The 16,033-nt window shown below is 38.3% G+C and overlaps 1 protein-coding gene across 2 annotated transcripts in view; it reads left to right on the top strand.

Annotated features, from left to right (window-relative positions):
- Window positions 1-12,109, top strand: part of cbt (Kruppel like transcription factor cabut) — a 36,600-nt gene extending 24,491 nt beyond the window's left edge. For both annotated transcript variants that reach the window (XM_019044097.2, XM_019044098.2), the window contains exon 5: window positions 9,945-12,109. In XM_019044097.2, the coding sequence (XP_018899642.2) occupies window positions 9,945-10,279 (335 nt within the window). In that variant the 3' untranslated portion in view covers window positions 10,280-12,109. The remainder of the gene's footprint in view (window positions 1-9,944) is intronic.
- Window positions 12,110-16,033: the final 3,924 nt, after the last annotated feature.

Raw genomic sequence — 16,033 nt, 5'->3', positions numbered from 1 at the left:
TAACTATTTTCTTCTTCTACTTTACCCCATTTTTCTGCAAACACTATTATTTCTATTGAGTCTCTAATAAGTTGGTCCTCCTCTTCTGAATGCAAGAAGAGCCAAAGTATTCCAGAGGAAGGAGCCATCTGCAAAGTGATGCTTATGAAATTCCTCCAAATAATCACCGAGCCCTTCGTGTTACCGAAAAATTATTTATTATAATTATTTTTCCAAAGTGCACGAGAAAGGATTGATGATCGAGTACTGTCTCCCTTCTGTTCACTTTCGTTCATTTTCCTCTCATTTTTGATACTATTCCAATTTTTTTAAGCGTAGTTTCTGCTTTCTCTTTTTCATTTCTTTCCTACAAAAATGTGTCGTTGTGTATGAGGTCTAGTCTAGACACATGCCGTGCTAGAGAGGCACGGCAGCCCGGCGTCTAGACTGGCGTGTCTAGACTGCTCATACAGTGTTCTTCCCTCAAGCGCCATGTGAGCATTTGAATGCCGCTAAATTTCCCAAAAAATTCTTTATTTTTGAGGAAAGTTAGGAATATTTTCACAGTCACTGCATTACGAGCTTCTATGAACGTTTTAGAGGGAAAATGTACAAGTTTTCTAGAGAATTTACATTTGATCTAACAAATTTGGCATCATCCAAATATTCATTTTGAGCCGTTCTTTTACATGGCAGTAAGCATTAATCGTGGCTTCTGCTTTCTCTCTTTAATTTCATTCCCACCAAAATGTGTCGTTGTGCGTGTGCGCTGTAAGCGTGAGAGGCCAAAAGAGCTTTTTAGTTCTGTGTACCTAACGCATTTTTATCCTCTCGTTCCCCTTGGTGCCTACTGTACTTACCCACTTCCTCTCTCTATTGGTTTTTCGATAAACTGTGGCCCGCCAATTTGATCCACCCCAAAAGTTTACCCCTCCCCCTTTTTTTCAATTTTATATTTATTCCATTGTTACGAAACGTGTATTTTAGTACCCTCTCACCTCGCAACGCCGCATGTAACAAAATGTGGACATCTTAATTCCGTTAAAAAAGTACTCAGTCGGTCTTTGACGAGACGTATTGGTATAGTTTGACTCAAAATCACTCGATTCTTAGTAATATGAACATCGTTTCATCAGAAATTTCCTAGATAATTAAGTATAACTATTCTCATTCAGGTCGCAGTCAGAGTGTCGAGTAAAAAACATTACTGGGCTTACGTGAATAACGCAATATTTCAGATGAGTCGTAGCTTGAGAGGACGCGTAAACAAATCGTTATTAATAGGGCCTTTCTCAATGTCGGCCTATGGATAAGTGCTCAATTAGCATTATTATTTCTGCCCGCGCCAACATGAAGACTCAATGAGCGAGCCTCCAAATCTCATGCGGAAGAGGTGTTGCCAATAAAATACTTTGAACGTTAAAAAGTCAAGATTTCATTACAATCATTCGAAAATTTTCAAAGATATTATTGAAAAAATGTTCTCCCTCTTTTCAAATTGATAAATTTAAAAAAAAAATCATCGGAGGAAAAGAGAGAATTTTCTGAGAGCTTTCAGAGAGATAGGTATCATGAAATAAAGAAATATTCTCGTCGATTAAACTAATAATTTTGTGAAGAGTAATTTCTTAGCGACCCATTGCCTCATAGCGTTTTGCTCCTTTCCTAAATCATCAAAATGGATCAGTATTTGAATTTTACGATGTTTATTGTATAATTTTACGTGATGCACATGCGGATTTACGGCCCATTTGCCCGAAGTAAATGGAAAAGAAAACGGGAAAAAATGAAGAAGGAAGGAGCGGAGGAAAGAGGGAGGAAGGACGCTTCGATTCGGTAATTATCCATGGCGAAATGGACTCGAGGTGCATAATAGATTAATTAAAATGTTGAGCATTTTTTGGGAGTAGCCTCCCGAACCGCTCTTAGCCCCCCACCCATTCCGAAGCGTCAGGATCCGTCTACTAACTTGAAGAATGATGATTTCTTTGAAACTCTTGATTTTTTAACTCAAGTATTCGAAAACTTTAAAGAACTACAACTGCTCTCGGAATCTAAAAATCTAAGAGTTTTTGAAAGGCTAAATTTTGTAAGTTTTGCAAAATTAACGCGACCTTTTTAGCCCCCCCCCCCCCAAAAAAAAAAAAAAAAAATCAAATTCTCTGAGAAGTCGCTTTTGTAAAAATAATCGACTAAAATATTTCAGAGCGGTTAGATGTCTTGGTACACCGGTTTCGATGAGCCTTTAATTCATTCGTTGTAAAATTTCCGAGCCGAAAATCAATACATCTGGCAACATGGAAGTTTTAATCCAAGGCCGGCAAATAACGACTTAAATTCGGCCCTGATTCAAATCGCCGCGCGTCGCCGCTTGGCCCGATAAACGCGCGCGCCTTCGACCGTCTCAAGCTCTGCAGCACTGCGTCTCGCGCGCCGGCTACTGCCTTTAACTTTTAGTCGTCGCTTAGGTAATGAATTTTCAGATTTCAAATTCGCAGCCTCATTCGACGTATACTGAGATTTATTAAGCTAATGCGACGATAACTCAGATTTGTGCACGTATGGATGTTGAAACCGATTATATCGACCGTCGAATGAGCCCTGAGGCCCGCATATATGCTGACATGTCACGGCTCATCAAAATTAGATGCTAGGGATCAATATCCACTGATTCATACAGTGTGCAAGTCGCGTTTGCGAAAGCTGATTTACAACGAAAACCGCTTCCATCATCGAGTCCAGCATTAAGGCTGAGAAATGGTTATTCGAATATCTCAGAAAAATTATATCAATCTTTCTCGTATCAATTTATTTAAAAAATTAACTTTTACTTCGAAAAAAGGCACAGATCCTGTATCTTAGGCCGGTCCGGACAGAGCTTGTAGGAGAAAAAGCATCTGACGAGTAATATTACGCAAGGTTATAGGCTCGACAATTCATTCGACATATTGCCCATAGCTATAGATGAAGTGTAAATTTCTTCGATATAATTACACGTGAAAGGGACAATCTGTTTCTTAGATCTACCCGTTAAGAACATGTAATTCAATATGGAGGTTAATCAGCACATCGTTCATAGCCAGCCATGATTTTTGTTCAGTCTTTCTGTACGTAACTTCAAACTTTCGTCGAATACTGTTGAGGCGTGAATCAACTTCCTGTTGATCTTCTTTCTTCTTCTTTTGAAAATGGTCCGAATAAAACTCACGGTTAGTCATGTATAGAAGGTTTTTTTTTTTTTTTTTTTTTTTTTTTTTTTTTTTTTTTTTTATTTGGTCTCGTCATTTTATAGGGGGAGTTTTTTAGGATCGGGCCGGGGTGGCTACCGCCACCTAGAATGTTGGGACACGAGGGGCTATTCTGCCTTGCATTCAACTCTACTGACTTAATTCGTTTAAGCACTTACTCTTTTAGCAGTTCCTAAATCTGCTGATAAACAGCGATGAACAAAATCTGGTCACCGAAGGTTGTATAGGCCAATCCGAGTAAATTACTGATCGTCCGGTGCGCAAATTAAACATGCAATTTTATTTTGGAGGCAGAATAAGCAGTGGCGTGGCGTGCTTTGCGATATATCGATTGATCCGCCACTCAAACCTATGAAAAAAGATCAATTATCACGGTGTTTGCAGCGAACACATTAGTAATCGAGTCTTTACCATAGCTTCAAATGGCGAGATATCGATAATCGATCATTCACGCCACGCCACTGCAGAAGGCAAACAGGATGAGGAACAGGACGTAAGAAATTCTGGACCGCACTTGGAACCGTCACCTCTGGAGTTTATTTTCGGAGCGAATTAGCGACTGAAATAACTTTCCGGCCGATCTAATTTATTATCGTTGGATATTATCCCTACCCATAATTCGCAACATTTGCCGGCAAACTTGATTTCCATTCCGCCAGGAATCCTAAACATCCTGTTGTCTAGGTCATGGCACGGAGGTGTGTTTTACGTAATCAAATATGAACTCAAATATGAAAACAAGTCATTGGTTCAGCCAAACTTCAAAAGCTGACTGCTTAAATATTTCGTCGCCCCTCTGACGTAAGGGCGTATCTCGATTTTCGCATGAGCCCCAGAAAGCATAGATTCGCACGTAGTACAGGGCTCACGTGGAAAGTAAGATACGCCCTTACGTCAGAGAAGCCACGATTTGTGCTCAGTGTAAGATTTTTTATTGATGGATTTTCGTTCTGTGTGGATCTGGCTTCCCAATAACCTATCGATGGAATAAACAGAATTCGACTAATACAGATTTCTGAAAGTAATCTAGATAACAAATATAATCATGGACAATGACAGCAAATAAAACAGTTACAATCGTCAAGTGAGTTTGCGCAATCAAACAAGAAATCTTTGATAGAATGTATTTTTTTAAAAACGTGTATTCTACTTATTACTTCCAAGGGCTTTATCAATCGCTTCTCTCCTGCTTTTGTCTTTTGAAATAACTCTCTCTCTCCACCCCCTCCCCCCTCTCTCTTGCTTTAGCTCCTTTTTAGGCTTTACAGCTGCTTTCCAGCACTAGAATTTTATCTAACGTATATCAACATAATCGATGATAAAAAATCATACACAATTTAATCCGTCTAGAAGCATTTTGACGTTATCAGCCTTGATAATCCATAGGAGAATGAAATCAGGCAATTAGTCGATGAAAGCTGTGCAAAAATTATATATTCTTTGCAGAATTTATGTCTTAAAGAGTTGTATTTCTTGGCCTCTCTGTCTATTCCTTGTAATGGCAATCATGCTTCTCAAGCTTCTCAAATATTTATCAAAAGTAACCCGCTGATAGCAGAATTAAGGTTACTCATCTTAATATTTTTATAATAGAGTTCAAGGGGACTTAAGTGCTTTAAATGTTTAAAAACATTCGTACAGTGGAACAGAACTCAATTTATACTCTGAATTAGGATTGGTGAAGTGAGAAACACCTTTAGCTTCAACCACCTAAAGTCTTAATTTTCCACTGATTTGAGCCACCAGGAAAGAAAATTGTAAATTGAAGAAGAGGAGAGCTCTATATTCAAATGAAAGGGGAAGAATGTTATCTACGTTTACACTTCGAGGTTTCAAAAATGGAAGGGAGCTGATGGAAATAATAGCTACTCTCATATCCAAAATTCAAACATTCCCTACGTCTTCCTAGAATCGAGGTACTTAAGTGCTTGTTTCAAAGTGTGGTTCCATTTAAAAAAAAAAAAAGAACTACGATGCCGATACCTGAAGTTTAAAAAAATGTACCACCGTAAGTGGTATGCATTGCAAATCACTGCCCTTGTTTAAGTCTTTTGTAAAGAAAACTGATCAACACTTTCCCTTGAAATTTTCTGATTTCTTTTCTCCTATTTTAATATTCAGAATGAATTTTGATAGCAAGGTATTTCGATTAAGTTTCTAAGAAAATGACAAACGAGATCTTGCACTTTTCTATTACATATTCGCATTTGCCAACTCTTAGGGATTCAACCGCCCGCTAATGTGATAAGGAAAGACGGGTTTAATAGATAAACAGTTCTCGTGGTCATTGTATTCAAGCGACTTTTTTCCTTCTTCTTAATCGCTGACAAATGAAAATGCCTTGAGTGAGAATAAGTATCTGGGTTTGAATGAAAATAGGGAAATTCTCTCTCGCCTTTTTTATTCCTACTTCGACCGGAGCTCTAATCTGCAGCTAAATTCTGCCTCGTGGGAAAGTGACATAGGACATGCGCGGTTTAACATTCTTTTCTCTTAAATACTTTAACTTAACCAGTTCTTCGGCAAAAAATGACGACAGTGTATATAATTGGTAGGTGAAAAAAAACGCATTACCAACGGTCGTTGGTGAGGTAGGAGTTTCCGCATGCCTCATTGCTGTACTGCCGTGCTAAGGAAGAACGCCGTATGAGCCTTCAGACGTTGCCATATCTCCTTCAATAAATAAAGAATGTACCGAGAAAATTGTTAACATTTTTTTAAAATCTTTCAGACATTTTTGCCCGCAATTTAATCTAAAATATCTGAAAATTTCAAGGAAAAATAAGCATAACTTTCCTACAAAATACATGTTTAAACCGGATAAATTTGGCAACTCTCGAATACTCTTACGGCGGTTTTCCTTAGCACGGCAGAGTAAACATCGGACATATTTATGCTGAGTGGAGTCACGTACCAATGTATCATTCGAAAGGAACCATTAAGCACGAAAATTCTATCCACATACTTCCTTTTGATTTTATTCATTTGCACATGGCTCCATTCAGTGCAGATACTTCCAAATTAAACACGCGATAATTTGTTATTGTGCTGCTAATACCGCTGGAAGTGGTCTTCAAAGGCTCACTGAAATGCAAAATGCACCTTTAAAATGAAAAGGTGCAGTTTTAAAAGATTGCCCTTTATATTGCGTCTTCATCGGCATAACTGAATCGCAAATCTTCAAATCAGAAGCAGAAATTTGGAGGAAAAAAAATATTTTTGACGAAAAAAAAATCAAACATATTATTTTTGGGGGATTTACTTATTTTTTTTTTTCATGCATATAAGCATACTTTAAATATGACGCGAATGGCTTTATTAAATGTGCATAAAACCGTACGGAATTTAGATAGTAATAAGTAACATTTAATTGTTTATTAAATATATATATACTCCTTCACGGATGGTTCTTATAATGCATGATCGATTTTTCCCCCATGAAATTCATTTTCTCCTTTCAAGAAAGTTTTTCCACGTAGTAATGCGCAGTTTCCGCGGCATGAGGTATCCATTGTTTACATTCTTTTTGTCGCCCACGTTTTGAAGAAAAACGTGTCAGATATCATGCATCAGGACATTCTAGGCCAATATGTACGTGATGCGTCCGCATGCGTATAGCTAAATGTCGAGGAAAATAAATTGTGAAGCACGTTGAGGTGACGCAGTTTCCGGATTTTGAGAAAAATCGCCGTTTGGCTGACAAAAAGACGTAAGTACATTTGATGACGAGCCCGGGAAAACCTTGAGTTCTATGGACGGCAGGGTCCATCACGAAATGAAGTTACGTCCTTATGTCAGGAGGGTGACGCACACTGCCATGCTAAGGAAAAACGCCGTATGAGCATTCGAGAGTTGCCAAATTTCCTATTATAAAATGTTTATTTTGGAGGAAAATTGTGAATATTTTTCTTCGAAATTTTCAGACACTCTAGATCAAATTACAAACAAAATTGTCTGAGAATTTGGCGAAAAAATAATTAAAAAATTTCCTGAAAATGAGTGATTCGCCAGAGGAAATTTGGCAACGCCTGGAGGTTCATACGGCGTTTTTCCTTAGTACGGCAGCACAGTGGATTGAGTCAATCACAGAGGTCGGACATGAAATTGTTTACTAAAACTGCGAATTTTTACGTTTATTTCGTCACATCACAATTTCTAAGGGGTGTTTTCTTGAAGAAAATTTCAAGAGGAAACCAATTGAACTTCTTTTAGAACCTCAACGTTTTGTATGAACGGAGTTACAAACGTTGAAAGTTATCAACTTTGTCCGACCTCACCTATTGACTCGATCCATTGTGCGACAGAAGAATTTATCTGAAAATTGTGTCCATTAACAGCGTGGCTCCAATGTGGTGCGTAGTACGCAATTTCATGCAATCTTACCCTCTGCTATTTTGTCGGCAATTAGAGTTCCGAAATTGAAGTTCGTTAATTATAGTAATTTGTTGTTTTTTCGAGAGGTGAGGGGCTGCTAATCACATTATATTCCCTCAGGAACTTACAGCTTCCGATAGACGTTTTTCCTTGTGCGTAATCAACAGAGGTTCTAGGTGTTCTAGGATTTTAAAATTTCAGGGATTACGGTCGAAGTACACCATTAGTCGACGAGAGGCTCAGGAAAGGTTTCGATGGTTTGTCATGACCGCGCGAAGCAGAAAAAAGCTCGAATACACTCTCTGCGCATTTAGAAGGGAGTACTTATAGTTATCCTCAATGCTGAGCAGTGTGGTGGGCTAAAAATATCTCCGCTAAAAATCTTTCTGAAAGAAACGACAACTGTCGGTTCAAGACCTGGTTATTATTAGGTATCACCAAGATTTAGCAAAACTGTTTCTGTCATCAAACGAAGGTATAAAGACCTGCGGAGAGTCATTTTGAGGAGAAATTTCGAGAAAATTTTACAAATAAAAAGTCTACCAAGGCAAAAGATTGAGGTTTTTTCGCCTGAGGGGACGATGACAGCGAGGAAAGTTCGCGGGACAAGTGACTATTCGAGCTTTGAGGTATGTTTGTTGCCTATGCGCGAAATTGAAGGCAAACTCAGGATAAAAGAAAACTTCTGATAAGTTTACAACATTGTCAATGGAGAATTGCAGGTGTCTGATTTGATTTAGTACATGTTGAAGGTGGAACTGCTAGGTGAATAAGCACAAATATGTCCATGGTTTCTAAATTGAAAAGTTACTAGACAAAATATGACAAAATTATATAATTTTCTAAAATGTATGTGTTCAAATGGGAGATGCCTCGCAAGCCGGTGCATTTTCTAAATTTTAGATTTATTATTTTACTGTTTCCGATATCAGTAAAAATCATGAAAAATAATATCAAATCAGTGACTTTTTTTGTCATCATTCGCCACGTGTTCATTTAGGAATCAAGGTTAAAGCCTTCCCCTTTTCGTAACAATCCAGATTCGATCCGAAGCCGGCTCCGCGCAGCCTGGTCGCCTTTCTCAAATTAAAAATACAGTCCACGTCTAAATTCTAGCTCTCATTCCTTTTCGGCCTTTTTCACAAGATTTGTTGGGCCTTTGTCCCGACATTTGTCGCCACTAAGCACTTTTGAATGAAGCAATAAAGCATTTTCGTTCAGTTTATCCATTGGCTATCAAAGTTTGAGGAGCGAGATAAATGTGCAGTTTTCGAACAGGCAACTTTTCGAGCTCTGCGGTAAGTTTGTTGCCTATGCGGCAAAATTGAAGGCGAATTCAAGTGTACGAAAACTGCCGATTTCTGAGTTACTCCTAGAAAATATATTAAAATAGTTGCGCTCTTGTTTGTTGTCCATCCGCAAAATTGAAGGCGAACCTAAAGTGAACGAAAACTGCCGATTTCTGAGTTACTCCCGGAAGTTATATTTAAATGGTAACGTTTTTGTTTGTTGCCTATGCTCGATATTGAAGGCGAACTTGAATTGAACGATAATTGCCGATTTCTGAGTTACTTCTGCGGGCCGATTATTGAAACTGATGGACAAAGTGATAGGCAATGAAGACATAGGAAGTATGGAGCGATCCTATTGGTTGACATGGTTGGTTCTCATAGACTAAGGAAGAAAATGATGGACTAACTGTCGGGTCTTTAATGGGTTGCCGTTAGTTAGTCCATTACCTTCCTCCTATGTCCATTGCCACCACCTCCTCCAAATCCCTTTTGTCGTCTTTGTCTATAAGTTTCAATAATCGGCCCGCTGGAAGTTATGTTAAAGTCACGGGCTAGTTTTCACGACCCCTCCGAGCTTGGTAGCAAAAAATTCAGGAGGCTGCGCTGCACTGAGGATGGGTCCAATAGACCTGCAACGCGTCTGCAGTTGCCTTCCTATTACTAGTGTCGCACCAAACAGCGTATCCCTTCGAGGAAAAATTGTGCTCATATCAGCTTTTTCCCTCTGTATTGAGATTTCTAGCTTCATGCCGATTTATAACGCACGTTTGCCAAAATTTCCAACCTATATTAAAGAGAGATATATATATATATATATATATATATTCTTTATTGTCAAAACAGTGTAAAATACAATGACCATGACATAGGTGGAATAGTCTTAAATTAACAACAACTGCCTTTGTTAAGGCATCAATCTGTTTTGGATGACAAAAAATTGGAGAGCTTTTTCCCTCTGTATTGAGATTTCTAGCTTCATGCCGATTTATAACGCACGTTTGCCAAAATTTCCGACCTATATTAAAGAAGTTGTGCTTTTTTTTTGTTGCAGGTGAGAAGCCGTTCGTGTGTCAGTGGGAGGGGTGCGAGCGTCGCTTCTCCCGCTCGGACGAGCTCTCGCGTCACAAGAGGACACACACGGGTGAGAAGAAGTTCGGGTGCGAGGTGTGCGCGCGGCGCTTCATGCGCTCGGACCACCTGGCCAAGCACGTCAAGCGCCACACCAAGGATCAACTCCTGATCTCCGCTCAGCGAAATCTAGTCCAAAGTCGTCCAGCCCCGCCCGCGAACCCCCCGCTCCCCCACCACCACGCCGCCACCCCCGAGGGACCCCTCCGTCTCGGATTCGTCATCCCGGTGAAGAACTTCCTCACTCAAATGATTTGATCCGGACGTCGGGGTCGGTACATGGAGTCCGATAGGAGTCCACCGCCTGGAAATGAAAAATAGGAGGTGACTGTCAATTAACGATTGCAGTTTTTTTCAGATCGCATTTCAAACGAAGGAACTTAAAACCCCCCATGGTATGAATTGATTATCGGTGTCGGATTCTCTGAGACACACGGAAATATGAATAGCTGATTTAACGAATCAATTGTTGAAGGATATGTCCGATATGTTTCAAGTGTACATTTTACAATAGTGGGAAGCCAATTTAACCACGGGGTGGTTGAATTAGCATTTTGTTTTATTGTAAAATCTGATGAAACGTGTGGGACACAAAATTGTTAAATCAGCAATTTAAGTGTTTTCGTGCACAAATTCATGCCGTAGTTTTCGTAAAGGCATAGCATTCCATATTCTTCCTCCAGAATTCCAAAATTTTGGTTAATAGATTTTTCAAAAAAAGAATATTCAAACAAATTTGCAACATCATGCAACAAAGAAGTATTTAAATTTTTAAAAACACCAATAAATACGTTGTTACGAATAAGTGACATTTTGCCGTGGAGGGTTTAACTCCTTTGTAATTTTCCAAAATCGACTCAATCAGCTCAATTTTTTACAGAAATATGAATGCGATTTCTATCCTCAATTTTGATAATTTTAGTGTAATCAGAAAACAAATCAGTGAAATTTTCGGGCAGAAGCGCGCAAGACTTTTCTGGGAAAAATACAATTTGGGAGTAGACATTTCACATCATTAAATTACAGTGAGAACATATTGTAGTATAAACTATAAAGGGCCCAAATTTTACATCACACAATACAGATTTGATAGCAAACATCTCTAGAACGGCCGATGTATCAAAATATTGTCGCAGCAGGCCATCAAATGCTTGAAATTAAGTTCTCTATATCTTATCAGTCTGCATGTCTTAAATTTAGAAATTGAAAACATGTACAAAGCCTCAGCTAATTTTTATGAGTGCCCTATGACGTCACCGAATACAAATCCATTACTCCCACTCTCAATCACCCTCTTCGCTGTCTCTATGTGTAGAGCATGCCGGGCTTCTTCCTTTTTCACTCCTCAACTGAATATGAAAATAGTAGCCAAAATCAAGTTGTCATTTCAGGTTTAATTTCAAGTTATTATTTGACATCTAAGTACTACGTAACGCTCCTTTTCACTTTTGACTCCACACCTCTTTCCATTGTAAAGTTTCATTGTAATGAACACAGTGAACATTAACAGTGAACGTATTAGACCTCGTATTTTCTATGACGTTCCAAATCTCCGTATCTCCGGTTTTGTCTTTGGCGTATTCGGCGATTTTTTTCTCAAATGAGCTGAGAGAATTTCTCATCTTCACTCAGATTTGCTAGTGAGTTACAGATCCTTAGTGAAGCAACATACTACCCATGTCATAGATTTTTATTTTTTAAATTGTAAATTAAACAACTTGATTCACTTGAGGATTTCAAATATTATGCTTGAAATGTTCTTGAAGTTATTTCTGTACAAGTTCTCTCTAAAAATTGAGTCCAAAGTTACGTATCCATATTGCAAACCAAAGGCGGATGCCCGGTGTTGTCTATACCAACTATTCTTCATGTACCATGATTCTGTGGGGCCCGGCTAAGGTCTCCCCCTTTTCCCTATGGCGGGCTTGAGGGAGGGCTGTACGCCGTATTATTTTTATTATTGATTATTTTATTTTTTGACTATTTGATACTTGCTATTTTTACCTGTTATGCGATTTTTGAAACATTGATATTATTCTCATTGATTATTTTTTATTATATTTAAATAAAGATTGATTACAATTTTTATCATTGAGTTTCCTTGAATATTATCAAACACGAATCCCTTCATGATGCTGCCTCTGAAATGATGGCGACACGCTAGGCGGATAGTTTCGCGATTTTGGATGCGAGGTTTTAGAATTATCAACATATTACCTAAATTTTCTCTGTCACTTGGCCCATGTCGAATCACATACGAGTATTTCTTTTTCCTTTGACACTGCGCACGAAATTTGACACTACTTGACTTACATTGCTCGGCTGTGCGTCACTCCGAAATTGATTAGTTCATAAATTTGCTTTATCGCCGTAAAGCACTTTTCATGCCAGAATTTTGAAATCATAAGTATGGCTCGGTAACTTTTGTTTAGTACAAAATGGCGAAAATACTTAATTTCAGTAGGTTCACATCCCGAATTTCTCGCACAGCTTACATCACAATCACCTCATTCGAAGATTCTTCAAGTGCAACTTCTGAAAAAAGGCTGTCGAACCAGCTTGGGAAATTGTATTCAAATATCCAAAGTCGGTCGTAAATTGTATGATTTACATTTACTTTCTTGCTCTCACTTTTATCACGCGTTTATTGTAATAAAAAGGCGTTGCTTTTCTTCCGAGAAAGAATTTTGGAATACATTAACCATGCCCACTTGATTTAGCAAGTTCATTTGCCTGGAGGTAAATTGCAAATGAGAGAATTAGCGAAACGCCTACTCGTCGATGGAAACGACACCCCTCGTTGAGGTAGTTTTTTCGGCAAGGAATGCAGTGACAGTTAATTCGGATAAGGCATGAAGAATGAAAATTCGGTGTTAAACATAGAATGATAACCCTTACGCGGGGTCGTGTTAGCCACTATCTGCTGGTGCAATTTTGCAAGTCAGAACAAGTTTAATGATTATTTCCCTCATGTATCGCACCCTATTTCATTTCTATTCATTTGTATTTCCTATTTCTTTTAGCCCGCCGTGTAAGCCCTGGGAAAGGTCTTCGGACTTTTTTTTTCAAATTTAATCAGGCCTAAATTTTTTAGATTTTATGCCTTAGTTTGCTAGACAGGAGAAGAGATAAAGACGATGAAGGCAATGTACAGAAAAAAATCATTTAACCCTGAACTATGTCGTAAAATACATGAATGTGTAGATCGTGTATTTCTAACCTTAGTCTTAACACCAATAATTGGTAAAATGGCTCTCTGAATTTCCAAAATATGTATTCAAGGTGTCTGAAAAGTCCCCAAGTTTCCAGTAAACTTTTGGTCAAATCAAATTTGAAATCTGACTTGACATTTCAGAAGTACTCCTGGGTGAATAAGATAACTACACTTGTATTTTTAGAACCCCCAAAAAGTTCGAGGCAGCAATTTAGCTTTCTTAAATGGCAACCCACTTCTGCAGTTAATTGGAACAATGCAGACTTTCGGTCTAAAGTGCAAGTTTCTATTTATTACCTCCTCTAAATGGTGGCCAATGAAAGTTTTACAAACTTGAGGTGAAGGTGGAAGAAGTTAGCAAACATTGCAGATTTCCGCCGCAAAATTAGATTTTGTGCGGAATGGTGGTCGCAGCCAACCTCACTGACCTGAGGAAACCATGGTACACGCAACCAAGTCTCTGCAAAGGTGATATCTCTGTTACTCTTCAACGTTAAAAGTTTATATGCACCTCATGTAATTTTTTGCTCATCTATGATAACGAAGGATCGAACTTTAATACTGCGACACGTGCAACTGACGCACTTCGCAAAAAATTTGCCATGTGCTACTTTTTCTTTCAACTACCTCCGTGTGTCACAATAGCGAACTAGATCGACTACACTACTGTGCTACGGGAAAACGCCGTACGGTTATTTGGATGTTGCCAAGTTTCTATTGCTAAAATTCAAATTTTCTTGAAAACTCGGGAATATTTTCTCTTGAATTTTCCCAGGGCTTTCGCCCGTAATTTATTCTACCTCATCAGAAACTTTTAAATATAAACATTTATAACTTTTCCAAAAATTAATGTTGTATCATGGCAAATCGTGCAGCATTCAAAATCTCATACGATGTTTTGACACAAAATAGTAGTATCCTGTAGTGCTAGGGAAAAACGGCGTTTGAACCTTCGGGCGTTTCCAAATTTTCTTTAAAATGCGAAATTATTAGTGAATTTGTGAATATTTTCTCACAATTTTTCGGACAGTGTTTTACGAAATTTAATCTGAATAATCTGGGAATTTAAAAAATGCATAACTTTCTTTCTAAATCATTGTTTTATAAGGAGAAATTTGACAACATTCGAATTTTCATACGGCGATTTTCCCCAGCACGGCAGTACATACAAGTGCATTCTTCCAAGAGAACAATGGCACCGCTTAAGAAGAAATGGCATCGGCACATCCAACGCCGAAATCGTACATATGCATATTTGGATTAAGATCTTTAAACTGGCGAACACGCCTATTCTGTCGTGACAAGGAAAAACGTCGTATGAACATTCGAGAGTTGCCAAATTTCCTCCAATAAAAGGTTTATTTCGAAAGGAATTTATGTATGAATCTCCTTGAAATTTTCAGATACTGTAGATTAAACTGCGAATAATATTGTCCGAAAAATTGGAATAAAAAATATTCATAACTTTTCCAATAAATTCGTATTTTATCGAAAGGAACTTGGCAATGTCCGATGGCTCATACGGCGTTCTTCCTTAGCATTGGTCTGAGTCCGATCGTGCCTTTTTTACTTGGAGAGGAAGGTTAGTTTTCCAGATTCCTTCGGGCGCTATCGCATGCATGATGTAATTTCTTGACTTTCTTACAACGGTCAAACACTGCCACTATTCTTACGTGTGCAGTGCTGCGCTTCGATGACAGTTCAATTAATTATCTCGTGTCGCCACCTGGCTTCGAACCATCGTCTTACAACCTTGAATGTGACGGTCGTTGGTTTCAAATGTGCACTGAAAAAAAGTTGTCTTTGAATCAAATATACTTAAACGTCGGATGAAAAACGGCTACGAGGTGAATATATACTTGCTTCGAGAGGAAGTTTGACTGTGGTAGAGTACCTGTGTAGGGAGAGTATGGACATGTCGAAAATTTTGAGGTTATGTGATGGAGCTCTTAGACCCCAAAAGGGTAGGCAATCTATGAATTCAAATTATCCAGAGTTATTTATAATCACAATTGTTGGGAACTGCCGTTGGTAAAGCACTTATTTGACTTTTGCATAAACTTAATCATTTGTTCGGAAGAATGCTTACTTATGAATTTTCTTGTCCATTTCCGTTTGATATTGGAGTCTAAAGATTGACAGTGACATTTTTCGTTTCCAAAGGTTACTTACCCTTTTGGGCCTTAAGAGCTACATATTTCGAGTTGTCCATACTCTCCCTATGTAGGTACTCTAGACTGTGGGTGATTGAGTTACTTGTCATTGAAACGGTGGTCCCGAAAAATAAGTGTCCAACTCCGGGGGAAGACAGGAATTTATCCGGAAAATTGTAATAAAAACTTAATTCAAACTTAAAATACTCGATGAATGATAGAAATTGCTTTTGGTGCATGTTAATCAGTCCCAAGAAGGGTCTGATATATACCCAGAAATATGCGAAACTTATCAGTCCTTTGACGATACATATGATCGATCTGATGATTTAGAGTTAGTAAGTTTTCAAAATAAGCAAAATTCGTGTCCATTTTTTCAATTTTGGATAAGAAGAAAAAAATTAGGTAAAACATGAGGATGAGCGTTACCCTGTAAGACATTCTTCCCCAACAGAGAGGAATTCCCATTTTTTCAGAGGTAGGTAGATTTCGAAGGAAAAATTTTATTTGGGTTGATTCCGTTTTATATTCTTTTAAATCATGGTAAATACTTTCTCTTGAAAACGTTTTCCATTCGACAACCTGGTTCGGAATCCAATTTTTTTTTCGGTGCTGAAGGTGGAGTTTGAATAAGTATATCTGCCG

Source organism: Bemisia tabaci, chromosome 7 (genome assembly GCF_918797505.1).
Source record: "Bemisia tabaci chromosome 7, PGI_BMITA_v3".
NCBI classification, from domain to species: Eukaryota; Metazoa; Arthropoda; class Insecta; order Hemiptera; family Aleyrodidae; genus Bemisia; species Bemisia tabaci.
The sequence above is the reverse complement of the archived record's forward strand: the minus strand, read 5'-3'. Positions and strand labels throughout refer to the sequence as shown.